The sequence below is a fragment of the Colletotrichum graminicola genome, assembly GCF_000149035.1.
Source record: "Colletotrichum graminicola M1.001 genomic scaffold supercont1.1, whole genome shotgun sequence".
NCBI classification, from domain to species: Eukaryota; Fungi; Ascomycota; class Sordariomycetes; order Glomerellales; family Glomerellaceae; genus Colletotrichum; species Colletotrichum graminicola.
The window spans coordinates 1,690,680-1,714,867 of record NW_007361005.1 but is presented as its reverse complement, the minus strand read 5'-3'; the positions used below and the strand labels follow the sequence as shown (position 1 = coordinate 1,714,867).

Genomic DNA, 24,188 nt, shown 5'->3' with positions numbered 1-24,188 from the left:
TCGCGGGCCGAGAATATGGCTTTGATCCCAACTCATCAACGCCATTCATTTCAGGAGAACCCAAGCCAGTCACTACAGTAAGATCAAGGCATACTTCAGTTAGGTAGAAACCAAAACACACACACATGCCTCTGAGGTAGGTAGTCAAGTCACACTGACCAGGACATCTTTCTACACATGGCCTCTTAAGTAGACCATTGGGCCCTGAGGAAGGAGGGAACTAGCAGCCAAAGAACATAAGGGCCAAAAAGGCAAATAAGTGAGCACTTCAAGAGACGCCGGACGCAAGGCCAAAAGTTGAACTGCGCCGAGGGGGAATCGAACCCCCGGCTCCCCGACGCTGCTCGATGGCAACGGAGAATTTTACCACTAAACCATCGGCGCTGTGGACAGCCTATCGTGGCTCGCGACCAGCTGTAAATTTGATGAAAAGTTGGGAATATACAGGGTAAAAAATATTGAAGATTGTGGACTGGGATGTGGGGGGATGCGGGCCCGCCGAAACAGGGAGGTCCACAGGTGTACAACAAGTCCGGCGGTTGATCTCCGGGTCTGCGGATGTATTTTGCCGACGCGGCGGTCCACTTTCGGACCGGTGGTGGCTGAGATGCGGGCGGGTGTTCAAAGCGACATCCAGTCCGGAGGTTCTTCGGAAGTAAAGAGCAGATATAAGGTAATGGGGGAGACACGGTCGAGCTGGAGCGATCAACCTTGTGGCCTTTTCTGTGCCCGCGAAGAAGGGTTTGTGGCGATCAACAGCGACTTGTGACCCGATGTGCCGAGACCTGCCCACTTTTGAGGTGGACTGGTCATGGTGACACACCGTAGTAACTAGCGTGACAGGGCGAGGGCAAACATCAAAGCGTACTTTGTGGTGTGCAACGAGGCCCCGACTCTGGTTGCGGGACGATGGGAAGATCAAGAAGCAGCTCTTCGACTTGCGGTGCGTTAGCATCAAGCTTCTGTTGAGCTTGCGACTTTCATCATCGTCTCTTGGCTGCAGACACGGTAGGTCGGCCAAATAGGAAGGCCGCGGAAGTGCAGCAGGCAGTGGAGCACAATTCGCGTAGTGGGCCGGTTGATGTACCGGTACTGTAAACTAGTTTACTACTTCGTATGCAGTTTAGTGTGCCAACTCGTACCGGTTGTAGACTCTTTGGGTATCCGCAATCCGAAGGCTGTATGGGGCGGTTCAAAGAGTGGCTGCATCACAGCAGCGGAGCGACGCCCGAAACGCACATTACTAGCAGTGGGTAACCGGGGCAAGCGATCTCGTGGGGGGAAAAGATTGGCAGCGTGGAGGGTGCAGTTTGGACGTCGCTTAGGCAGGGTATGCAGCGTGACAAACTGGTGGTGAGCGGTCGTTGAGTTAGACTCTTGGCACGCTTCTGTCATGGGCGAATCAAGTTGGACAGGGTTTTGGTGACGTAACGGCGGTGCTGTTCGGAAAGGGGAAGGGGTGACAGCAGGGGGGAGAGGGGGGGTTAAGGTGAAAGGAATTAACAGAGATAAGCGGCAATATACGGGCGGGAGTCTGCGGAGGGCGTCATATAGGCTGTCGGTGCGTGCTCCTTGAGAGTCATTGGTATCTGAGAAAGAGAGAGAGAGGAGAGTCATCTCATGCTGAGACAGGTGCAAAATGTGAGACGGGCGGAAGCCAAAGAGAGAGGGAGAGAGAGAGAGACGAGACGAAGGACGAGAGGTCCCACGGACGGTGGCAGAGACAGACACCGAAAAAAACAAAAGACCGTGGGGAAACCGAAGAGATTCGGCTGGAACATGAAGAAAGAGATGGATGGAGAGAGAGAGAGAGAGCTGAGCCCCAGGGACAACAATCGATTGTGTGCGAGACACTCTAGGACAACCCTGGCGCCATTCCCCTCGTAAGACAAGAGAAGGCGGCGGCGGGCGTTTCAGTCGGATTACCGAGGCGCAGTTGATTTGTTGAGGGATCCCGACTACCGCCAGTCTTCGTGTTCATTGCAACCGGCTCTGCTCTGTTGTATGGCATCGCCAAATGTCCGTAGTGTATTGTAAATCACGAGCTGGAGCTGGCAGCGCAGGGCATGTGGCGTATCCATAGACGACATGATAGGAAAAAACATAAAAGGAATGAAGAAAAGGAAGGGGACATGAATGGGAGTTGCGACAGCGGACTGAAGTGGTCCGTGCACAAGTACCGCGGAAGTATCGCGACGGCGGTCCATGTACACTATGCATTACGTACACTACCTACGCAGTACACTATGCAGGTAGGTCCTCTTTTCAAGAGGAGATGGATGGCGGGAGGAAGTGGGGGGGAACTTCGGGATCCTTCCATAAACAAACAAACATGTCACCACCGACTGACTGACAGCCAGATGCTGCGAAGACTCTTCGAGAAACTTCACCCAAGCTCGACAGCCCAACGTGACTGTTCATCTCTTTTGATGTCTTTTTTGAGAGGTTTTCTTCTCGTGGCATTTCTTCCCCAGGTCCCGCCTTGATGCCATGTCAACATGACAGCCATGACTCGAATTCGCCCTTTCCTCTCTCCATCCAAGGCCGAAAAAAAGTGGACGGTGACGCCGCTGGTCTCTGGGCGCCGAGCCTGGGAAATCGAGTTGGAGAAGCCAGCGGCGTTGCGGCACACGAATGCTCCCCACAACAACCGGGTTGCCAATACTTGGAAGACCCAACCCGACCAGGGCGCACGCACAAAGACGGTCCAGAACTGTGCCACACGTTCCAGGGAGGAAAAAACTGTGCTGGTCAAGCTTTTGCTAATGGCGCGACAAGACATTTCTGCAAGATTGACCAAGAGCTGGACCCTTGCGTAGTACAGGTATCTCATGCCAATTGATTGGGCAAGACCAAATCCGGAATCTGGGGATTGAATTCAACTACGTGTGATGGACGGGAGGAGGTTACGGTGACAGTCGTTATCAATCAGCAATGCCCGACACCGAGGAGATACAGCGCTTTGAAATCATGTCAACCAAGCCCGGTCTACTAGTCTACCCGACACGAGAGGCCGGGGGATTAAGACACCACGGGGCCAGCCACATCGGGGGCATTCCATGTTTTCAGCCGCTTGGCAGGCATGGGCGCTCACCGTTCGTAGCCGAGCAAAGCTCCCAATCCAAGAAACCCCGATAACCCCCGGCGTTGGGCTCTGGCAATACAGTCAATGTTGGGGGTGTTTTTTCTCTCCTTTTTCTTTTCTTTTTTTCTTCCCTCCTACTTGCTATGCATCCCGTCGACTAGCTAGCTACTGGTATGCATTCCCATCAGCTCCCTTGAACGACCCCACGCGGCAATCCAAAATGCGTGGTGCATTCCTCTCGGCTGGCTGTGAGATTCCGGTATATCACAGAATCATTGGGCGTTAGAATCACACGACAAATGTTTTTGTTTTTGTTTTGCTTTTGTTCTGCTTTGTTTGCCCTGGAACCTGCTGACTACTCTCTCTGTGCCGCATGTCCCACACAACCTGATGCCCCATCACGTTCAAGGCCATGTGCCCGAAGAGCTGGGACAAGACTAGCACGATCAGGCATGGCTCGATCGCAGGGTGCCAGCATAATGTACATACATATTGCTCCGTATCCGTACACACGAAATAATCAGACAAATGGACCTGCGCACAAGGTAATAATACCCGTCGACCCTTGCCTAGATGCCAGATGAGCCCAACTTTGGAGCAGTGACCAAGGGGGCGGGCACGTCTCAGTAACCTTATTCCATGGTAACATCCGTCCTCCCCGTAATTGCCGTGGGTCGAAGCGTAACAACAAAATCACCAATGGTCATGGCAGAATAACAGAAAACTACATGAGCATAGTTTGATTGAAATATGGAAAAAGAGTGAAAAAAAGAAACTAGCATGCGGCAAGGCAAGGAAGGGTAAATCACGGTAAAGCAGACGCAGGGATACGGCCCATCTACCTTGGGTACCTACCTAGCCCGTGTATGTACGGATAGCTTGCCTTGATATACCTGCCTACCTACCTACCTACACTACGATTACCTACACTAGGCAAGCCATGGGTACGGGGTACTGCCCGAGGTATCACGTCAGCAAGCCTTGCGCCCCCTTCCGTGCGTGCGGGAGACCGACGGTACATGCCATGTACTTCCATAGGTACCTAGGGCGGCACATTGAAGCAGTAGCAGAGGCAGGAGCGTATCATGTACGTTCTCACTACCTACCTACCTACCTACCTACTTGTACATAGGATGGACAACGACGTCCGCGGCGGCGACGGCGCCGGGGAGAGGAGCAAGAACCACGGGGAACCTCTGGGAAAGAGAAAGAGCAGGAAACAACGCCATCCTCATCCTCCCTCTCTCCTGGGCTCCTCTTCCTTCCTTCCTTCCTTCCCGGTCCCACCAGAACTCCTTCCCATTCATCCCTGTCCCTGTCGTACTGCAGGGTCCCCCCGGTCTCTCATCCACTCGCGCGCTACCCAGGCGGGGACAGGCTTTTTTTTTTATTTTTTTCCCTTGCATGGATTATCCTCTGCTATCAGTACGCCGACATGTTGGCTGTCTTTTCCGCTGCGACATACTTAGGTTCCGTGATCCCCGAAGCTTGTCCTGCTTTCTGTCGTTCGTTCTCGCTTATTGTAAAGTCTGCTGGTCTACCGACTAGATCTGAGATTGTTGGGATTCCGCCTAACCCCTCATTGTCGCGATCCCCCTTCAGACGAATCGCGAGTTTCCTCCCACCAACTCGAATCGACTCGACGAGGCGCGCAACACTTCGAATCCGCGCCAAGAGGCAACGCCCGCCGGTGACCTCATATACTGTCTTTTTCCGCATTTGCATTCCGTTCTCGCTCCGGTTCCCACTTCCCTCGAGTCCAACCGCCGCCGACTCTTGGTCTGAATGCATCGAGACACCCTCGCTATCGGGACCCAATCCATCCACTGGGGAGTTTCGAGCCCTTCACCAGGCCCAGCCCACGATAACATTGCCGCCGCCAGCGACTGAGCGATCGAGCTCGCGGCGTTCCACGAGGCGCACTGCCAACGAGCACGCTTCCCAACAGCCTCTGCAACACACATAACCGCCGCCATGGCGTGGGACCATCTGTCCATTACGAAGCCGCACTTGGTGTACATCATCCTGGGCGGCTTCACAACCCTTTTCATGCTCTGCTCCTCCATCATCAAGGAGCGCATGTACATTGGCGAAGCCACTGTCGCCACCATCTGTGGCATCATCTTCGGCCCTCACGCCGCCAACCTCATCGACCCCAAAAGCTGGGGCAATGTCGACCTCGTCACCATCGAGTTCTCCCGCATCGTCCTTGTCGTACAATGCTTCGCCGTCGGTGTCGAGCTGCCCAAGTTCTACATGGAGAAGCACTGGAGATCCGTCACCTTTCTGCTGATCCCCGTCATGACCATTGGCTGGCTCGTCGTGAGCCTCTTCATCTGGTGGCTGATTGACCCGCTTACTTGGCTCGAGAGCTTGGTCATCGCCGCTTGTGTGACCGCCACCGACCCCGTCCTGGCCTCGTCCGTCGTCGGTAAGGGCAAGTTCGCCAAGCGGGTCCCCAAGCACTTGCGAGACCTGCTGTCGGCCGAGTCCGGCTGCAACGATGGCATGGCTTTCCCCTTTGTCTACCTCGGCATCTACCTTATCCAGGAGCACATGGACGCCAAGCAGACCACCTACCACTGGATTGTCTACACGATTCTCTATGAGTGCATCTTCGGCGCCATCTTCGGTTTCCTCGTTGGTTACATCGCACGCCACGGCATCAAATACGCAGAGGAGCACGATCTGATTGACCGAGAGAGCTTCTTGGTCTTCTACTTCGTCCTCGCCCTCTTTTGCGCCGGTGCTGGTAGTTTGCTCGGTATGGACGACCTGCTCGTCGGCTTCGCTGCCGGCGTCGGTTTCTCCAACGACGGTTGGTTCGCCTCCAGGACTGAAGAGTCGCACGTCTCCAACGTCATCGATTTGTTGATCAACCTGGCCTACTTTGTCTTTTTGGGCACAATCATCCCCTGGGAGCAGTACAACAACGTTGCCGAGGGCATCACCCCTTGGCGGCTGGTTGTCATCGCCATATTCGTCATCCTGTTCCGCCGCATCCCCGCCATGCTCTTGCTGAAGCCCTTCATACCGGACATCAAGACGTGGCGCGAGGCTGTCTTCGCCGGCCATTTTGGTCCAATCGGGGTCGGTGCCATCTTCGTCGCCATCTTGGCTCGCGCCGAGTTGCAGTGGGAGACGGCTGTACCGCTTTCCGATATTCCGCCCGACGACATCGAGCACAGGACCTTGGTCGCTGTCATATGGCCAATCGTTACCTTCCTCGTCATCTCTTCCATCATTGTCCACGGTTCGTCGGTGGCTGTCTTCACGCTCGGAAAGCGCATCAACACCTTGACAATAACCATGTCCTACACCACCGCCCCCGAGGACGGCCCCACCTGGATGAACCGCCTGCCCAGAATCTCGTCGCAGTCTCGATCGCAAGCCCGAACCATGTCCGACACAGACGGGGAGGAGCTGAAGATGCCAGAGTTCCCGCCAGGCACACTACCCCCCGTCGGATTCCCGGGCGCTTTTCTGCGTCGTCAAAAGGACGAGGAGGGCTCGAAATCCCGCGCTCGATCGACTTCGCGCAGCCGGCGCAAGAAGAACAAGTGGGACGACGGTATCGGCCCGGGCGGGCCTGTCTCCCAATCTGCTATTTTCCCCACTAGACGCGAGCCCCTTCTCAACGAAAAGGACACCGCCTCCCCTGATAGCGAGGGCACTACGCCACCCAGACGCGATTCCGACAGGGGCCGCGCAAGGGACTCGGAAAAGGACGACGACGAGATCACACCCTCTCCCGATGAAGGCTCTAGCCGAACGCAAACCCCGTCCAAGGTCCAAATCTACGAGGAGGGGGATAACCTGGTGGTCGAGAATGAGGATGGCGATGTGTTGACTGTCGAGCGTTCCGGTTCCAGGGGCAAGGCAGAGGCGCTCGTGGAAGAAGAAGCTCGTCACCGGAGACCTGTTGAAACCGAGGTGAACGCTCTTTCGCCCACCAAGTCGAGACAGGGCGAAAAGTTCAACTGGACCCTGGATTCGTTCAAGCGCAAGGTCGAGGACGTTTACAGCTCCGAGGTGGAGAAACGCAAGGAGAAGAGCAAGATTGGCAGGCGGCACGAGCCCGCTCGGGCTTTCCAGTTTGGCAATACAGTAAGCAAAGGTTGGGCTTCGCAACATTGTTCACCAGGCTAACCCATTGTCTAGATTATTGTTGAAGACGAAGATGGTGAAGTCATCAAGACTTACGAGCTACCGTCGGCAAAGTCTGGCAAGGAACATGGAGGCCGCACACAACAGGGTCTCAAGTACCTCGGCATGGGCGGTCTGCTGAAGGCATCCGACAAGCCGCTTACTGAGGGCGCGGCACCAGGAGAATCCAGTACCGAGGGTGCTGCCAACGCACCTACAAAGTCAGGCTGGCAGCGCTACCTCGGCGGTGGCGGCGGCGCCGCCGGTGCCGCGCAGAAGCCGAAGAAGAACGCGGCTGATGAACAAGGTGACGACGACCGGCATATCAGATTCACAATAGGTGGAGTCGGCCAAAGGATGACCAAGGAGGACTTCATTCGGGAAGTGCAGAAGCTTGACGAAAAGACGCGGCGACAGGTCGTGGACCAATCGACTGCATCACAGCGTGTCAAGTCCATTGCAAAGGGAGACGTCCCCTCTCCGGCTGAACGGCAAGCGAACATCCCTACTATCAAGATCCGAAACGATTCCACCGAGAAGAGATCCGGGTCGTCTACACCACAGCGAGGGGATTCCGGTCCGACACAGCCTGCCCCAACAGCATCACATGAGAAGGAAAGCGACGAAGATGAGACAGCAATTGAAAGACAGCGAAGGCTGGCCGTGCTGTCAAACCAGAGCGATGAGAATGTGGATTCAGGCGAGACTCCTGCCGAAAGGCGCCGTAGGGAGGCTGCACTGGGTATGAACGCCAACGACGGTGGGGACGACTCGGACGATGAGGGCGGGGAGAGAGTGCCGCCCACAAGGAGAGGTATCCGGTTTGCAGAGAACACGGTGCCGCGAGGTCGGAAGTGAAAAATAGGGGGAGATGGACTGTGAAAGAGATGGTATAGCGTCGCATTGGGTGATTATATGCATCATGACAGCGTATCATGCATGGTTATTTTTTACGTCTAGAACGGGGACCCGAATCACGGGGAGTCCCTACAAAACGGCCGATTTTGGTAATTGTATTGTTTATTATGTACATACATACACTTCAGGAAATTGATGGGCCTTTTGAAACAAAAACGGGTGACGTGGAGTCTGCTACCGTGAGCATCTCTCGGAGTTTTAGTTTTTTTTTGTTATCCGCATGGGTTCAGCCCGTAGTTCGCTGGTATGATGGCCCGTGTGACGACGGATAGCGGCTCAACGGGTAACAACGAGGGTGATGGGAAGAATTGTCTGTCAACCCCTCGGGCGTGTCGTCGACGGGCTAATAAGTCATATACTCTATCCCTACCGTACCGTGCAGCTCTAACCCCTCGAACTCAATTGCCATCGCGAAAACGAGCGGGAGGGGTTGTTTCTGACGTCATGCCCACCCACTCAATCCCCGATGCACTTCCCCGGTAGTCTCGGCCCGATGGGGGGGGGAGAGGAGGTGCGGCGGGGAGAGTGGCGCTGCATGTCACGTGTGTCTCAGCACCGCTGGGGGGATGCAGGATCAGGGACATGAAATGGACCGAAATGCGCCTTTACAGTTATGGCATCTTGGTAGCTTCTAGTTGGGCGTATTGAAAAAGGAAAATGAAGAAAAAAAAAACATACAACACCAGGTATTCGCTGATCGTCACCGTATCAGCTAATAATCCGGCCCTCATGAAGTCTTACCTGTAAGAGCCTCAACTTCCTAATCTTAAAGTCTAACACTTCCATCATCAGAAGGCGAAGCTCTCATCTTCCCAGACCATATCTTCTGCCTCCTTGACAGTCAACGGAGCAAGCTCTCCTTCGGCACGCTCTCTCCACTCGAGGACCTTGTCTTCCAGATCAACCTCAAAATCTCCATCTCCGACCAGAACTCTCGGGGCATCATCCCCGCCACTAGAGCTATACAGCACGTCGTCGTAGACGTCAGCACCTCCCTTCGGCGTCATCATGGCCATGACGCGGTCCCTTAATCTCAGGAGTTCCACGCTTGGAAGGAGGTTGGGGTTGTATCCGAGTTCTTGGCGGTTTGTCGACGGGTGGAAAGTGGTGGTGATGAGGTGGATTGCGGATACAGGGAGGAATGTGAAGCTGAAGCGCCATTGGGAGTTGTCGACACGTACTTGGTCGATTGATAGAGAGCGGATTAGGTGGGGTCTAAATACCCGACTGGCGATGCCGGAGCGGACCGTGCACCGGCCACTAAACAAATCCGCGTGCAGGTGCTTGGTTCTGAGCTCAGTACTGTACTGTGCTGCGACCCCAAAGAAGGCTGCAAGTGCTTCTGATGCTGGCCAACCCTCTATGTACGCACAATACTCCGTAGTGTATATATAAAGGATGACAGAGCACGCATTTGAAAGTTTCTTCATAGGGGATGCAGCGGCAGTTCCATAACCGCCCTCCTGTTGAGCACTAGACTCTCTCTCTCTCTCTCTCTCTCTCTCTCTCTCTGTCTGTCTGTCTGTCGGTCTATGGATGTTCTACCGTGATCGGGCAACCGGGTGTGCCTGGGGAAAACAATTAAAAGCTAGTTTTACCTGCTTTGCTAGTTGACCCCTTTTCCGTTTTCGCAAGCGTCATCGCGTATTACCTGCCTCATCTCTAGGTCTATGTGACACCAGCAAACAGATCCCTAAAGGAAACAGCCTCTTCCATATTCACTTTTTGAAACCTCCACCCGACTTTCGTAAACGTCCTGGACTGACTGACTCACCCCCTCCCTGGTTTGCCAAATGTAATTGCTCACAGGCGCCGATGGTCTCTGAATCACTGCCCGCGAGCAGAGGTCGTCGTGGTATAAAAGACCGTTGGCGCCTCCTCTCTCTACCATACGATTTGCCATGTGCCCCTCAAGAAACCTGAACGAGCCAGGGAACACCTGTTTGCAGGAGCAGCCAAATCAGGTCTCTCTGCCACCTTCAGGAAAGAGATACTCGGCTCTGATGCCGGAAACCGCCTCAAGGATGTGCGACCACCGCCGCAACCGCCACCCGCAGCTGTTCACCCCAGCTCATGGCCCCTTTCCACCACTCCGTCGTCGCGTTGCTTACGAAACCCCGTCTCCGTCCCAGTCTCCTGGCTTTCCCGGGTTCTACCGAGCGCTTCCCCCCTCGGCCTTTGGACATCCGCCCTCGGCTCGTCGTGATGCTAGCTTCAACTACAGAGCGCCATCCCCTACCCCCCGGCATCTCGGTGCCCCCTATCGTGAGCATTTGTCTTGCTCCCACCGCCCACGCCATCTCCGGGCCCATAGGAGGGACACACGGCAGCCAGGCCCAGGTCGGACCATGTTTCCCGACATCGTCATCCCCAGCATCGAGCGCGGTCCCAGCCCGCGATCCACATCCCCCAACTCGTCCACAAGGGAAGGAACGCAGACATCTTGTTCTTCGCCCGCACCACCCTCGGAGTCTCTCGCGTCGAGGTCGTACTCCCACGACGGCACGGTCTCTCCCTTGGGACCGCGCTCCCGCCTACTTGAAACGCCGAGATACGTCTCGGCCCTGCGTCCGCTCTCCATGTCTCCATCACCGGGCGTCCCCGGTGAGTCCCCAACCGCTCTGCCGCTCTCGACGCCGTCGCCCCCCTCTTGCGTCGTCGTACCGCCCGGATTCCGTCTCGGCCGCCGAGCGAGGGGCCCGGACCTGCGGGTCAGGCTCGGCTCGCCCGAAGACCCCTACGTCGCCGTCGGCGGGATTCATCGCCCGCGGTGCCCCAGCTGCGGGTGCGTCTGCATGTCCATCGGGGACCGCTCGCGGCAGAGCGGAGGTTGGTTGGGTACTTCCGGGCCTACCACGGGGGGGTTAGGATCCCGGGACCAGCGGTGGCTGCGTTGATTTTTGATTCGGCTGCGGGTGGGAAGTGATGGGACAACCCATGATTCTAGGGTTGGGGGGTGGGTGGAGTTAATGGAGGACCTGCACTGTCTGATTCGGACCTCGCATGGAAAAGAAGAGGGGAAAAAAGGGAAATCTCCCTACAAAAGAAGAAAATAAAGTCTTATATAAGCAGACTTGGTAGAAATATATCTTGAGCTCGTAAAACCTAAACTATCCCGGGGGGAGCGACTGAAAAAAGCGCATAAAGTAGCCAAAAAAGGTACGTCGCCGTGAGCCTCTTCGGGGTCTCCACAGCCGAGATGGTATCAATCAGTCTCCCGGAACTCTCACTGTCATTATGCTCGGCGTCCTGTCGTAAGCATCTCCCCTTCCCACACCGCTCTCCATACTGCCCGTCTCCGCACCCCCGGCACCCCTCGTCGACTCCGCGACCGGAACCTCTACGTTCTTGTTGATCCCCGGAGGCGCCGAATTGCGGAGGTACTCCTCGCTTCCGGGCAGAGTGAACTCGGTGATGGGGTGTTGGCAGTACGGCAGATGGCCGGCCCTTCTTCCTATTACCGCCGGTGCTCACTCCGGGACGTCGCCGAACTGGATGCTCCCCTGTATGCAAGTACGTAAGACGGAAGGCGGGTGGGGCCTTGAAGAAATTGGTGCCAAGATCTCGGTCGCCTGGTTGGGGCAAATGCTTCGATTCGGAGATGCTCTCCGCCCCTTCGGTCAGTTCACCAAGTTAATATCTATGACCGTACAGGTACACAGTACGCAGGGAATATTACATGCTACACCTCTCCCCGCGGATCAACGAGCGAGGGTTATCTCTTCAACGGGTGACATTGACAACATGCGGTTTGTCCTATCGGATGCCTGACGGACAGCGTATGGGGAAGGGGGGGGTAAGAAACACCGCTCATGATTGAACATGTCGCTTGCTCATGCAACTACATTGACCCTTATCATCACGGCCATGATAGCTTCGGACCCTTAGCGTGACGAGTGGACGATCATGCCACACTTCGACCATACTCCGTAGATTGTCAAATACGGGGTAACATGCGCGGAACGACCCCGGCGATGTGCGGACGCCATAGGGCTCAGCATCCAAGGTTGAGTGAGGGTTGTGCAGCATCCCCTGTCACATTGACGAATCAGCTCTGTGTTTCCTGCATGTGCTTTCCAGTAAGCATAGCGAAGCATTCAGCCCTAGGCAGCATTCAACTATCGCCAGGCTGCCTAGAAGAGATAATGGCCCGGTCAACGCCAGGCCCGGACGCAGCTCCCCCGGTTTCTTCCATCCTGCAGCAATGGCTTTAACCACATAGTGTGGCAGCCAGGCCTGGCTTGTCCATATTTTCTCCTGTACGCCTCAGCTGTGTTGGTCCCGATCACATTGGATTCTTCGGTCGCTCTTCTGGCCACCGCTCCGACTCTCTTACCGTCCGTCCGCCCGTCTGTCTTAGTTCCCACGCCAAGTTCGTCTCCCGAGACCGTCGGCGCTGCTTTCTTCCGACCCCCTGCGACCAATTGCTTGAGCGTGTTGCAATGGAGATTCTCGACTTCGTCGTTACTGGAGCAGGTAGGAGGCTCCTCCCCCCGACACAACTATCCAGGCCTACGGGCTGCTCTGACGCGCCGTCCCAGGATGGTTTGGTCTGGCTGCGGCCAAGACTCACCACCAACTTCACCCCCAAAGCTCGCTGGCTCTCTTCGAGCAAGCCTCGTCCGCCGGCGGCGTGTGGGCCGAGCACCGTCTCTACCCGGGACTGAGGAGCAACAACATGCTCGGCACCTACGAGTACCCCGACTTCCCCATGGACCCCGAGACTTTCGGCGTCTTGCCCGGACAGCACATTCCCGGTCAAGTCCTGCACCGTTACTTGACCGAGTACGCCAAGACATTCGGCGTCTTGGACAAGATCCGCTTCAACCACAAGCTCCTTTCGGCAGAGCACCAGCCCGACGGCGGCTGGATTCTGACCCTCCTCGACGGTAGGGACGGCAGCGAGACCCGTGTGCTGGCCAAGAAGCTGGTCGTCGCCACCGGTCTCACGTCCGAGGCCTTCATGCCCGACTTTGCCGGCCAGGACACGTTCGGCGCCCCCCTGTTTCACGGGAAGGACTTCCTCCAGCATGCCGACACACTCGACTCGGCCAAGGCGGTGACAGTCTTCGGCGGCACCAAGTCGGCATGGGACATCGCCTACGCGTATGCCACCAAGGGGATCAAGGTCCACTGGGTAATCAGAGGTAACTCAAACACCTCCACGCGCACTTGGCGCCCCCGGTGCTGATCAGATATAGAGTCGGGACACGGGCCCATATGGATTGCCCCGCCATACGTCACGCCCTTGAAGAAGTGGCTCGAGAAGCTCGCCCACACCCGAGCCCTCACCTGGTTCAGTCCCTGCTCGTGGGGCGACGCCGACGGGTACGTCAAGACGAGGAACTTTTACCACGGCACGGCCATTGGCCGTGCCATCACAAACAAATTTTGGAGCGTCCTCGGCAACGACGTCATCACCCTGAACAAGTTCGACTCGCACCCGGAGCTGAAGAAGCTCAAGCCGTGGAGCGAGGCCATGTTCACGGGGTCCAGCTTCTCCATCCTTAACTACGAAACAGACTTCTTCGACCTCGTCCGCGACGGAACGGTCGACGTCCACATTGCCGACCTGGTGAGGCTGTCACCGAGCACAGTACATCTCTCGGACGGGTCGTCTTTGCAGTCAGACGCCCTGTGCTGCGCCACCGGATGGAAGCAGTTCCAGCCCATCAAGTTCCTGCCAGAGGGCATCGAGAAGGAGCTCGGCATCCCCCACGCGCCCTCGCCCGAGAGCTTCCCTCCAGCCGAGATGGTCGAAGCCATCGACAAGGAGATCTTTGACCGCTGGCCACGGCTCAAGGACCAGCCCGTCCAGAACAAGAACCTGAAGCCTCTGGTGGAGAATGAGGGCGTCTCGACCACCGAGTCCGTCAACCCATACACGACTCTCACGCCCTACGTCCTTCATCGCTTTGTGGTGCCGCCGTCATCCAAGCTTCTCGTGCAGCGTGATATTGCTTTTGCGGGCGTCTTGATGAACTTCTCCGTGTCGATGATCGCCCACGTGCAGTCGCTCTGGATCGACGCCTACTTCCACGACCAGATCCCGGGTGTCCGCGAGGCAACGGCCGACCCCAAGGCGTTGCAGAAGTTGCGTTACGAGACTGCTCTGCACAGCCGGTTCGGAAAGTGGCGGTACCCCGCCGGGCACGGTGACAAGTTTCCCGATTTCGTTTTCGATGCTGTTCCTTATATAGACCAACTAGTGGGCGACTTGGGCTTGAAGGTGTACAGGAAGAATGGCATGGTCGCTGAGGCATCGGAACCATACGGCCCCGAGGACTACGCTACCTTGGTCGACGAGTGGGTGGGGAGGCAGGTCGGTCTCTAGTGAGCTTGGATAACGATTTGGGTGACTGGCGATTCCACTAACACGTCCATCTAAGCTTTGTCTGACGTAAACTCCCTGCCTCTTTCTTGTCTTCTGTCATGATATGTAAGCCTCGATTACTGCCCACGTAAATAACGGTATCGTTTTGTTACGTGACATCTTCTTACTCCAACCCTGCTCTATAACCCTAACCATGGTCTCTCCTAAACTACCTTGACCGGCGGCCGCCAAGCCCGGTCGGTGCGCAGTCAGCAGTCATGCACTATTTTCGATTTATAGGCGACGCTCCCCGCACTCACGTAATCCTCTCGGTTCCTTGTCTTGCGGCTCTCTGTACAACCCTCACACGGACGCTTCTCTTTAACGCCGACCGACACGGCCCTCGAACTTTACATCCCCCCCTGTATCGCAGATCCTGCTTGCGAGCCTCATCCTCCACCCTTCGAACGGCCGCTTCGAATCCAAATCGAAGGTCCGCTGGTGTCCATAGTAAAGCTTTTCCCGGCGATACAATGGAAAATTCCCCTGGGTAACACGACGGAGTACTTTCAACCAGCTGGCCCTAGGCTTGCAGCCCTAACACATAAGCATCTCTATGGGAAGGAGGCCGAGGATTGTGCCGATGCCTCTGGTGGTTTGGTGATCCGGGATGAGTACCTGGGTTGGATTAGGCATGAAAGGTAACAAGACAGGTTAGTTAGTCTTCATACTAATAGGGGACGTACTAACGGCGAATTGTCGGTTGTTGTTTACAGGCGGATTGACTATTACGGTGTTACTTTTGACCACCTGGTTCCTGCTGACGATGCCGACCCGGAGGTGCTGCAGATTAATATCACTGAGACGGAGGAGGACGAGGGGGCGTATGCGAACAAGTATTTACTGTTCCCGGTGGATGCTAAGGATTACACGGGGAAGAAGGTTCTCGCCGTACCAAGGTGCCGTCAGAAACGGAATGGTACACAAGACCGCAGGAAAGTGAACGACGATGGGAAGCAAGGAAATTCGAGAGCCAAAACGCCGAGGGCATGCTTGTATAGGTCTATTAAAGTGTTATATCTAGTGGGATCCTGGTGTGCGTTTCTCATTTTCTATTCCGCGTATTGCTCCGCCACCCCTCGAGTGAAGGTTAGCGTTGATCAATTCTCTGTCAGGTTTAGGTAGCAGCCTGACCACCATATTTCGACTACCAACGTCCTTCAGCTTCGCAAATCAATGCCCAACTAGGACTTCTAAACGTCTGGTCTTCTACAGAATCCGCGCACAAACTAGCTCCTCGGCTCTCTTCCCGCTGATTACTAGTAAACCATGGAAAATGTATCTCAGCCAAGAGTCGTCTCACCGAGGCGAACGAGTCGAGGAGCAATAGTTGCTAAACTGGCAACAGCCCTTTCCACATCACTTCGAACCAACAGTACCCCGGTTACGACTACAACTAATGGCACTATCTATAAAGCTGACAATATAAGCCAACTTCCCGAGACACTCGGGCCCAATCTCAAACTAAAAGACCTGGAGAAGGCCGGTCTCCAACGCTTGTTGAAGAAGCGCCGATTACTTGTAGAGACGCCCGTGATCGTTCCACGTGACATGGAGCGCAACAAACTCGCTCAAACCGTCATGGTGACTCTGGTCTTTGCCCAGGAGGAGGCCGGCACGGCCGTCTGCATCTCACCCGGCGGCATCCTCCTCACCTGCTCCCATTGCGTGGCCGAAACGGCCGACGACTTCGACTCCTCCAGAACCCACTGGCTCCTCTTCGCCTCGGGACAGGCCGTCGGGGCGGAGCCTCTGGCGTGGGACGACAGACGAGACCTGGCTCTCTTGAGGATTGTGGCCGCCCAACCGACGCCGTCCCTTCCATCTGCAACAGCACCACCGCCACCCGCGACGTTCCCCTTCGTCACAGCATCGCCCACGCCCCCGACCGTCCAGACCCGCCTCGTCTGCGTCGGCCACCCGGGCAGCGAGGACTTCGAGGCCGCGGACCCCGGCACCGAGACCGGCTACGACGTGCTGCACCTCAGCACCGGGACCTTCAGGGGCTGCGCCGAGGGCCGGGACCCGCAGGACAACTCGGAGATCGGAGCGCTGATGCACACCTGCTGGACGTACTGGGGCCACGGCGGCGCGCCGTTGCTCGAGAGGCGGACGGGGATGCTTGTCGGCCTGCATTCGTCATGGGATGACAAGACGGGGATGAGGAGGGGGATCACGTGGGAGGCCATTGTGCGGTTTTTGGAGGAGAACAAACGGTTTATGGAGTAAGCATCGATGATTGTCATGCATCTGTCGTAGGCCAAACAGTTATTTCTGGACCTGAAGAAAATGATTGTTTTGTATCAAGATCAAGAGTCATGTCTCCTTCAAAGACAGGGCTGAAAGTGCAGGAAGATGCCGGAGGTCGTTCTTACCTTTTCGTATCCCAAGTCGTGCTTGTCAGTTGCTTCCGCAGCAACCCCCTCTACTCGAGCCAGTTGTTTTCCCGCTTTTGTCTTTCCTATACAGCAGCGGAAACCCCATCCAACAGGCTAGACAGTCAGTTCCAAATATCTACTCGCAGTCTTTGCGCCCCGCCCCTTCTCTTCACTTCTTCTTCTTTATCAAAGATCAAAGTCCTTGGTTCACCTCCGCTCCACTCAGGGAAAACCGTGGTCTTTCCGAAAGAGGCTGTAAGTCCCAAGATTTACTGACCCCCTCTCGTGGCCCCGAACTCTCCCTCCTACGACGTGCTTAGTAGCTCTGGTTCAAGTGTTGATCTCCAAGATACTCCGTGTTACAGGTTGGCAACCGGCTTCCTCGTCGCCTTACGGCCAAGCACCATCGTACATCAAACCCATTCACGCGTCCCTGGGCCGTCCCCTCCGTGAGCCCTTACGATACTAACTTCACCCTTCAACGTAGGTCATAAAACCCCCTCCATTGCCTGGCCGACAGCCACCTCCCCAAAATGGCCTTCCAGAACCCTTTCATCCCCTGGATCGGCCTCAACCCTTGGCCGTCCACCACCACTTCCCTGGCAAGCATCCTATCGACCCCCACCGCAACCAGCGCGATAATGCCTACCGAGACCACCGAGTTTCTCAAGGCCTGGGCCTACGACGAGCCGTCGGCCGTCGTCAAGTGGTTCAAGGGTGTCGCCGCCGGCGTCGCCGCCTCCCTACTCCTCGCCTCCCTGTGCTGCTGCTGGGCGCCCTGCGTCTATTGGTACTACGGCGGCGATTTCTCGCAGCGGGACGTCCTCGACGACATGACGGACGCCATGCTCCGCGGCCAGTTCGTTCCCGAGGGCGGCTGGGGCCTCTGGTTCCGCGGTCGCGGCGCACCCGACAACGAGGGCGTCGGCGTTGCCGCGGGTGACGCCCGCGGTTACGAGCGGAATCCTGACATGACGACCGCGCGCAACCGCAACGAGCGCCGCGCCATGGGCCGCCGTGCTCGCCGCCGCGGCCGCCAGGACTGAGTCTTCCGAACTCCGCGGTCTCTTGCTCCTCCCCTTGCCAAGTACAATACCTCAACGCAGCTGAGATGCCATCTCAGCCGCCTCTGATACTCGTCAAGATAAGGGGAATGTGGTACGTGGCCCCTCCCGAATACCGGATTAGAGAGAGACGGTTAGCCAACATCTCACAGAGGCAAACAGTCTGCATGAGCGAGTGTGGACAGATGGAGGACGTCTATCGCGTTCCTGGGAAAAGAGCGGAAGAAACGGCCGTGAGGAAGGCGCCGGAAGGCCCTTCATGGGAATTGAGTTGCGAAAAAGAAAAAACAACCATAACTTGCGCGTATTGGGAAAAAAAGAACATTCGGCGGCAGAGGACGAAGGGCTTGTGCTCGTCGGGCCAAGAAAATGATTTGTTGCAGAAAGGCCGAAAATTGCGGTATGAACGAGAACACGATACTAATACTCACGAGCAGGGAAATCTGGATGGATCGTAGCCATACACCAAGAGACTTCTGTTTTGCCCACCTTTGTTGGGCTTCGTGATTTCGTGCTAGTTGTAAAGGCAGATGAATATCAGCATCTCATTCAACACCCCGGTAGAGAGGTAACATAAAGCCTATCTGAAAACCAAAGTCTTCTCTCGCCGTTATCCCGCCGAGATGGTGCTAAGGTAGTATGTACAGTACATTCAAAAGTTTCTCCTACACAGGTGGTATCGAACGCGCCAACTCGAGATCGGAGTCATCTGTTGTCGTCGTGGTTGTCGACAAGAAAATGAAACACCTAGCTTTTCGTTCTTCTCTGAAAAGAATAAGTTAAAAAAAAAGTGACGAGGTACCGGTATGGAGTGGTGGACATCTTTGTCCAGGCTTCCCCCGGGCCCAGATCGTCCGCCTCCTCCTGTTCTCCTCCAACCTAAACTATCCCCATGCAAAGGTGGTATCATTTCCTGACGGAAGGGAAGTGCAAAAATAAGGAAAGCACTAGAACGTGCGTAGAAGGCGTTGAGCCATGGAATTATTGCCTGTTGGTAAAAGGCGTGTTATGCGGGTATAGGTGGTAAGTGGGTAATGAGCACAGGCGTTGCTATTGCTCGTGGTGTATGTCGGGTCGAAAACAACAGCCATTTTCCGTGCGAAGTAGCCTCCAAACAAAATCAAGACTGAAGGCCAGAAGGTAGAATGACAAAGAAAAGAAGAAAAAAAGACGGGACGGATTTGCCGGCAAGTGTTGGTGTTTTGGGAAGGGTTCGGAAGCTTGGGTATAATAGAAAAGACTGGGAAAAAAACAGAATCCCAGGGTCATGATGAGGTGATGATCTTAATGGCTGGGCGAGCTGTGGCTTTGATGCGCCGCTCGAAGAACTGGAAAGATGTTAGCTGTGTCCAAGAATAAGAGGCCAAACATAACTTACTCTGTAGTACGTTCCTCTGTCCGGCGCGATCCTCGCACGCCACTTGCAAGCCCGAGCCCTCGACCAGGTCGAGACAGATGCTGTTGGGCAGCTCCTGTATCTCCATGTCAGGAATATAGGGCATCCGGAAGTCAGAAAGATGGTATCGCTTGACTCCAGCCCCACTAGGCTGCTTGTCTTTGGAAGCGGTCGAGGAGGCAACTGTGCTCAGAATCAAAAAGCCCTGAGAGTCCAGACACATGCTGCGGCGTTTCCATAACAGGTTGTCAGGAAATTGGACATTGACGTCTCCCATGAATGCCTCGATAGTGGGTTGCTGGAGGCGAGCGACTTCGAAGGCATCCTCTTCTTGAACTGTCGGAGAGATAGCAGTGGGGTTCAGGGCCTTACCTCGACCCGCGCTGCTGAGGGACGAGGAGAGGCGGCGCATGAAGCGACCTGCACGGCCCATTTTCTTGTCGCTCGTTGTCGACTTGTTGTCATCGCCAGACCCACTGCCCTCGGTGAGCACGGATGGGGACACGGCTCTGCTCGCATCATTGTCCTTGCCATTCGAAGACGAGCGACGGCTGCTGATAGAAGGGCGACGGCTGGGCCCAGAGGTGTGGGGAGTTGAAGGTGGTCTCGAGGACGGCCTCGAGGACGGCCTCGAGGACGGTCTCGAACCTGAAGATATGGGCAAAGGAGCGGTCAGGGGCTCAGCTGGTGAATTGAGCGACTTGCCTCGATCCTTGATAAAGTCCTTCATGATGCTGAGGGATGATCGGCGAGGCAGTTTGCCTCCATCGGGCGTTGGCTCCATGGACTGAGAGCGACGCTTCTCTTTGGATAGCCTTCGATCCTGGATCGTCTCCATTGGAGGCTCCACAGTTGCCAGGTTGGCTGGTGGCAGTGGAGGCTCAACCTTCTGGTGGTCGACGACCAGCGGCGACGACTTGAGATCGAGTTTTTCGAACTCGGAAGGGTTCTTGGGCGGTTCGGGCGTCTTGCTGACCTGGCTGGGATCGCGGATAATTCGCGCTGTGACGGAGATGGACTCGGACCGGCCGAATGACGGGTTGCTGCCTGGCATCTCGAACATCGACAGCCTGTTAGCCACTGATCCGGATCTGCCACGGTTCACCTTGGCAGTCTCTGGGGATAGTTCTTGCGAGTCCGGTAAGGCTGATGGCACAGGGCTGCCGCCCACAGTGAGGCAGCCCGCTTTATCGACAGCTGACACGGGGCGAGAAGGCTCCCTTACGCTGGCTCCCCTCTTGACGGCGTAGAATGCCGAGGAAGGTCTCGGGGATTTCGAGTTGCTCGGTTCCGGATCAACGCTTCCAGGTGCGTGTGCAGACAGCCTCTCCAGGGCCTTGATGCGCTGCGAGATACTCGAACCGATCTTGCCAGGCTGTTTGGGGGCCAGGTGTTGACTGCCTTGTTGCTGCGTGATTTTATGCAGGAAGGCAGCGCCCGAAGAGATTGATCTCTGACTCTGAGCCTGGGCCACGTCGGCTGGAGTGACAATGTTTCCGCGGATGGGATTCGAGACGGTGCGGACAATGCCACGCGAAGTCGGTCTGCTGACGGTCTGCGGGGGGCTAGGGAAGACAGGCGTGATGGGCGATTTGGAAACAGTAACGTGATGCGCTTGCTCAACGGTAGCTGAGTGAAGCTCGTCCAACAAATCTTCGTCGTCAGACATGCCACCCTCTGCCCGCTTACCCGAAGCATCCATATCAGTTCGAATGGGCTCCACATGCGCCTTCCTCTTTGTGTATTCCGAGCCCGCCGCCTGCGCATCGGTGTCGTGGAGCGCATCGCCCTGGGGGGAGGCGATGGCAGGCAACTCAATGCTTGCAGCTGATTTGAGATCTTGTGTTGAGAACTTGGACCGGGGAACCTTCAGGCCGGGGGAATGTGATGATGGCGGCGACCTAGGTGACACTTCCGCAGGTGCCGGCACAACGGGCGGAAACACGTCATCATGCTTCTGTTCTTGATCTTGCGTCTCTCTCGGTTCGATGGGCGTCGTCGCCCGTGGTGGGCTCGTGGAGAACTTGGAAATTGGTAAGCTCAAGGGCGATTCTGGTTGTGTATCCGTGACTGCTACCTTCTCAGTCTCACTCCCTTGTTCCACAGGCTGCTTGCCCTCGTGTACTTCCTCCTTCTCAGCGGTCGAGGTAACTGGAGTCTCGGGCTCGTTCGGCTTCTCGTCCACGAGGACAATCTCCTCGGGGGCCGAGTCGGGGGTGGCATCGGATTTTGTATTGGGACAGTCATCGGCTGCGTCTGCCGGGGCTTCAGGGAGGGGTTCGGCATCCCCTTGTGCTTCGTTGCTAGCGGCCGATGGTTCCATTGGCTCAGGAGCAGCAGCAATAGGAGTATCTACCTCCTCCTCAGATAGAACGGGGGCGGCCGTGGGTTCCGTTGCAGGTGCAACCTCCTCTCGTGCATCGCGTGCGTGGACCTGGTCGGCGAGGTCCTCCTCATCGGGTTCCTTCAAAGTCTCTTCGGTAGAATCGGATAGCGACGACGCCTTGGTCGAGTGATCAGGCTCGGAAGATGCCATAATAGGGGAAGCGGGATGAGAGTCGCTCTGAGTAAACTCAGAGGCGACGTCTGTGTGGACGGAAACCGAGGACGCGTCAACAACAATACCAGAGTCTGCTTTTGATACCGAGAGTCGTCTCTCGCCACTGCTGCCGTCGTCGACCTCAATAGCAAGGGTAGACTCGGCTGTCTCCTCAGCGTGTTCAAGAGACTGGGTCTTTTCCGAGGTTGACTCTTCGGCAAGGACATCAACAGCTGGGGTGCTGGAGGGTTGCTGGCTCATCTTTTTCTTCTCCCTCAGCTGCATCGCCTTCATCAGACGCGCCTTCTCGGGCGTCATGACTTGTTTAGTGGGCATGGTGGTGGTGAGCGACGGCATCGTGGATTTAATTGAGGAGCCCGAGCTTGTTGTGGGTCGGCCAGAGTTCGCGTGTGGCCTAACGGTCTCATCAATCTGGGAGATGGAGTCTCCGTCGGGTAGGGGTATTGAAGTGGCGGCCAACGAGATTTCGGTCGTTTCGTCCAAGTGGGCTGGCTCGGGAGGAGGGCCCAGAGTATTCTCCTTGGACTTTCCCTTTTTGGAACCCTTGGAAAATAACTTCAACCCAGAAGGCATCTGGGAAATTGGTCGGAAATCAGCCCCCACAGCAGCGGTTCCTGTGCGAGCACGGCCAGCAACGTCGAGGGACGGTCGCGGGGCAAGCTTGACCTTGGGCTTCCCGTATGAATGGAGCGGTGGAGAATATAGTTCAGGTCTCAGGGACTGCGATGACATGCGCCGTCCCTCGTCAAAGGATTTTGAAGGAGAAGGCGGTCTGGCCCCAACAAACTCTGGCGGCTCCAAAGATGCAGAAAACTTGCTCTCCTCGGGCGAATTTGCGAGTTCGGCGTTGAGCGTTAGTGGCGGCACTTCAGGAGGTGATTTCGCAGCGCCAGCTGCCGTTGGCCCCGGAGCCTCGGTCGAGCCATCAGCGCCGACAGACTTTCTCTTGCTTGCTCTCTGTTCTTCCTCTTCTTCCTCGGCAATTTCCATCAAACGTCTCCGTCGCAGAGAGCTCGTCGAGGATGAGGTCGAACCAGAGGCGGCGTGCAGGGAGCATGCAGCCGACAGCTTCGTGTCTTTGAGTTCCTTTGCAGAGGCTATCGAGAAGTCGGTATTGTACGGCGCGAACCGCTCGCAGACGGCGTTGAAATGAACAGTTACACGAGCTACGAGAATTAAAGATCCGAGTCAGCCTCTCATCTCCCTATGGAATGGGGCAAACACCCAGGTATGGTGCAGACAACCCACCTTGGACCAACCGGGAGCAATTTTCGGGGAGGTATTTGATGATTACGTTTCGGCGGCGGTACCTCAGAAAACCAAACAAGGGCGAATTATCTTCATCCTCAGCCTCGAACTGGGCGATGTTGTTCCGTATCTCGACAATGCCGCCATTCCCGCGGCCTAGCAGGTCGATGTCATTGCGACTCGTATATTTGAGGAGAAACCTATATTGCGCAAAAGTTCATAACTTTGGTCAGTCCAAGTGGATCTAGCCGCGATAGTAGGCAAGCAGAGAGAGAGAGAGAGTTATGGGGTCCTTCCTGGAGTAGGAACAGTTGGAAGCAGCCGGCGTATGGCCAGTGCACGGCGCCGAGTGAAAGTCTCGTAAAGAACAGGGAAATGACGATGATGATTTGGACTACGGCGGTGGGGAAACAAGAAAGGGAGGGGATCATACCATCCTCCTGGTTCGGCAACGGCAGCATCATGGGCCTCCTTGACCTTGGGGTCGTCCAGGCCATTGAGCGACATCCTCCCTGTCGCTTCGGCGGGCTACGGTTTGCACAGGTTGGGGACACGGTGGTCGTCGGGTTCGTTTCTTTATATCGGCCGGTGGCGGGTGTGGTGACAGATGCGCGCGGGCGCGCAAAATGGGAGCTGGGAGCCGAAGCTGACTGAGCTGAGCTGGTGGTGTCCGGGGAGTGCAGGACGAAATCGGGTGGGTTCTAGAACAGAGGACCGAAAAGTGGTTCGGAGGGGAGGGGAGGGGGAGCGGATTTCGTCGCTTAGCAGGCGGCACCGATGGCGGTTACAATTTTCAGGGGTAAGGCTGAGGGCAGCGGCGACAACAGCGGCGGCGGCGGCGGCGGCGACATGTAGAGCAGGCCAGCAACGGGCATGGGCGAGCTGCCCATGTGCACAGGTATCGACTGAGAGAAAGAGAGGGCGGCAAGGCACAAGAGACACAGGCAAAAGGAAGCGTGTGTCTGGCCCTTCCTGTTCAGCGACGAGGGGTTTGAGAAGAGGGAAATTTGGTGGTCTCCG

General features: G+C 56.2%; 9 protein-coding genes and 1 non-coding gene across 10 annotated transcripts; 7 read left to right on the top strand and 3 right to left on the bottom strand.

Annotated features, from left to right (window-relative positions):
• Positions 1 to 303: 303 nt before the first annotated feature.
• On the bottom strand, positions 304 to 384 carry GLRG_13016. Its single transcript has one exon. It is a non-coding gene; the product is annotated as a tRNA-Gly (tRNA).
• A 4,675-nt stretch (positions 385 to 5,059) lies between these two features.
• Positions 5,060 to 8,089, top strand: GLRG_00451 (sodium/hydrogen antiporter; the record flags this gene model as incomplete). The annotated part of the gene is made up of 2 exons (XM_008091136.1): positions 5,060 to 7,192; positions 7,247 to 8,089. 2 exons carry the CDS (start codon positions 5,060 to 5,062, stop codon positions 8,087 to 8,089), a joined length of 2,976 nt encoding a protein of 991 aa, XP_008089327.1.
• Positions 8,090 to 8,937: 848 nt separating this feature from the next.
• On the bottom strand, positions 8,938 to 9,579 carry GLRG_00450 (uncharacterized protein; the record flags this gene model as incomplete). The annotated part of the gene is made up of 1 exon (XM_008091135.1): positions 8,938 to 9,579. One exon carries the CDS (start codon positions 9,577 to 9,579, stop codon positions 8,938 to 8,940), a length of 642 nt encoding a protein of 213 aa, XP_008089326.1.
• A 918-nt stretch (positions 9,580 to 10,497) lies between these two features.
• GLRG_00449 (uncharacterized protein) lies at positions 10,498 to 11,046 on the top strand (the record flags this gene model as incomplete). Its single annotated transcript, XM_008091134.1, has 1 exon — positions 10,498 to 11,046. The coding sequence occupies one exon, from the start codon at positions 10,498 to 10,500 to the stop codon at positions 11,044 to 11,046; it is 549 nt and encodes a 182-aa protein (XP_008089325.1).
• A 540-nt stretch (positions 11,047 to 11,586) lies between these two features.
• On the top strand, positions 11,587 to 11,883 carry GLRG_00448 (uncharacterized protein; the record flags this gene model as incomplete). The annotated part of the gene is made up of 2 exons (XM_008091133.1): positions 11,587 to 11,662; positions 11,804 to 11,883. The coding sequence occupies 2 exons, from the start codon at positions 11,587 to 11,589 to the stop codon at positions 11,881 to 11,883; spliced, it is 156 nt and encodes a 51-aa protein (XP_008089324.1).
• A 708-nt stretch (positions 11,884 to 12,591) lies between these two features.
• Positions 12,592 to 14,483, top strand: GLRG_00447 (uncharacterized protein; the record flags this gene model as incomplete). Its single annotated transcript, XM_008091132.1, has 3 exons — positions 12,592 to 12,625; positions 12,691 to 13,296; positions 13,351 to 14,483. The coding sequence occupies 3 exons, from the start codon at positions 12,592 to 12,594 to the stop codon at positions 14,481 to 14,483; spliced, it is 1,773 nt and encodes a 590-aa protein (XP_008089323.1).
• Positions 14,484 to 15,132: 649 nt separating this feature from the next.
• On the top strand, positions 15,133 to 15,465 carry GLRG_00446 (uncharacterized protein; the record flags this gene model as incomplete). Its single annotated transcript, XM_008091131.1, has 2 exons — positions 15,133 to 15,163; positions 15,239 to 15,465. 2 exons carry the CDS (start codon positions 15,133 to 15,135, stop codon positions 15,463 to 15,465), a joined length of 258 nt encoding a protein of 85 aa, XP_008089322.1.
• Positions 15,466 to 16,073: 608 nt separating this feature from the next.
• On the top strand, positions 16,074 to 16,751 carry GLRG_00445 (AT hook domain-containing protein family protein; the record flags this gene model as incomplete). The annotated part of the gene is made up of 1 exon (XM_008091130.1): positions 16,074 to 16,751. The coding sequence occupies one exon, from the start codon at positions 16,074 to 16,076 to the stop codon at positions 16,749 to 16,751; it is 678 nt and encodes a 225-aa protein (XP_008089321.1).
• Positions 16,752 to 17,433: 682 nt separating this feature from the next.
• On the top strand, positions 17,434 to 17,946 carry GLRG_00444 (uncharacterized protein; the record flags this gene model as incomplete). The annotated part of the gene is made up of 1 exon (XM_008091129.1): positions 17,434 to 17,946. One exon carries the CDS (start codon positions 17,434 to 17,436, stop codon positions 17,944 to 17,946), a length of 513 nt encoding a protein of 170 aa, XP_008089320.1.
• A 1,302-nt stretch (positions 17,947 to 19,248) lies between these two features.
• GLRG_00443 (uncharacterized protein) lies at positions 19,249 to 23,675 on the bottom strand (the record flags this gene model as incomplete). The annotated part of the gene is made up of 4 exons (XM_008091128.1): positions 19,249 to 19,292; positions 19,343 to 23,086; positions 23,169 to 23,368; positions 23,602 to 23,675. 4 exons carry the CDS (start codon positions 23,673 to 23,675, stop codon positions 19,249 to 19,251), a joined length of 4,062 nt encoding a protein of 1,353 aa, XP_008089319.1.
• Positions 23,676 to 24,188: the final 513 nt, after the last annotated feature.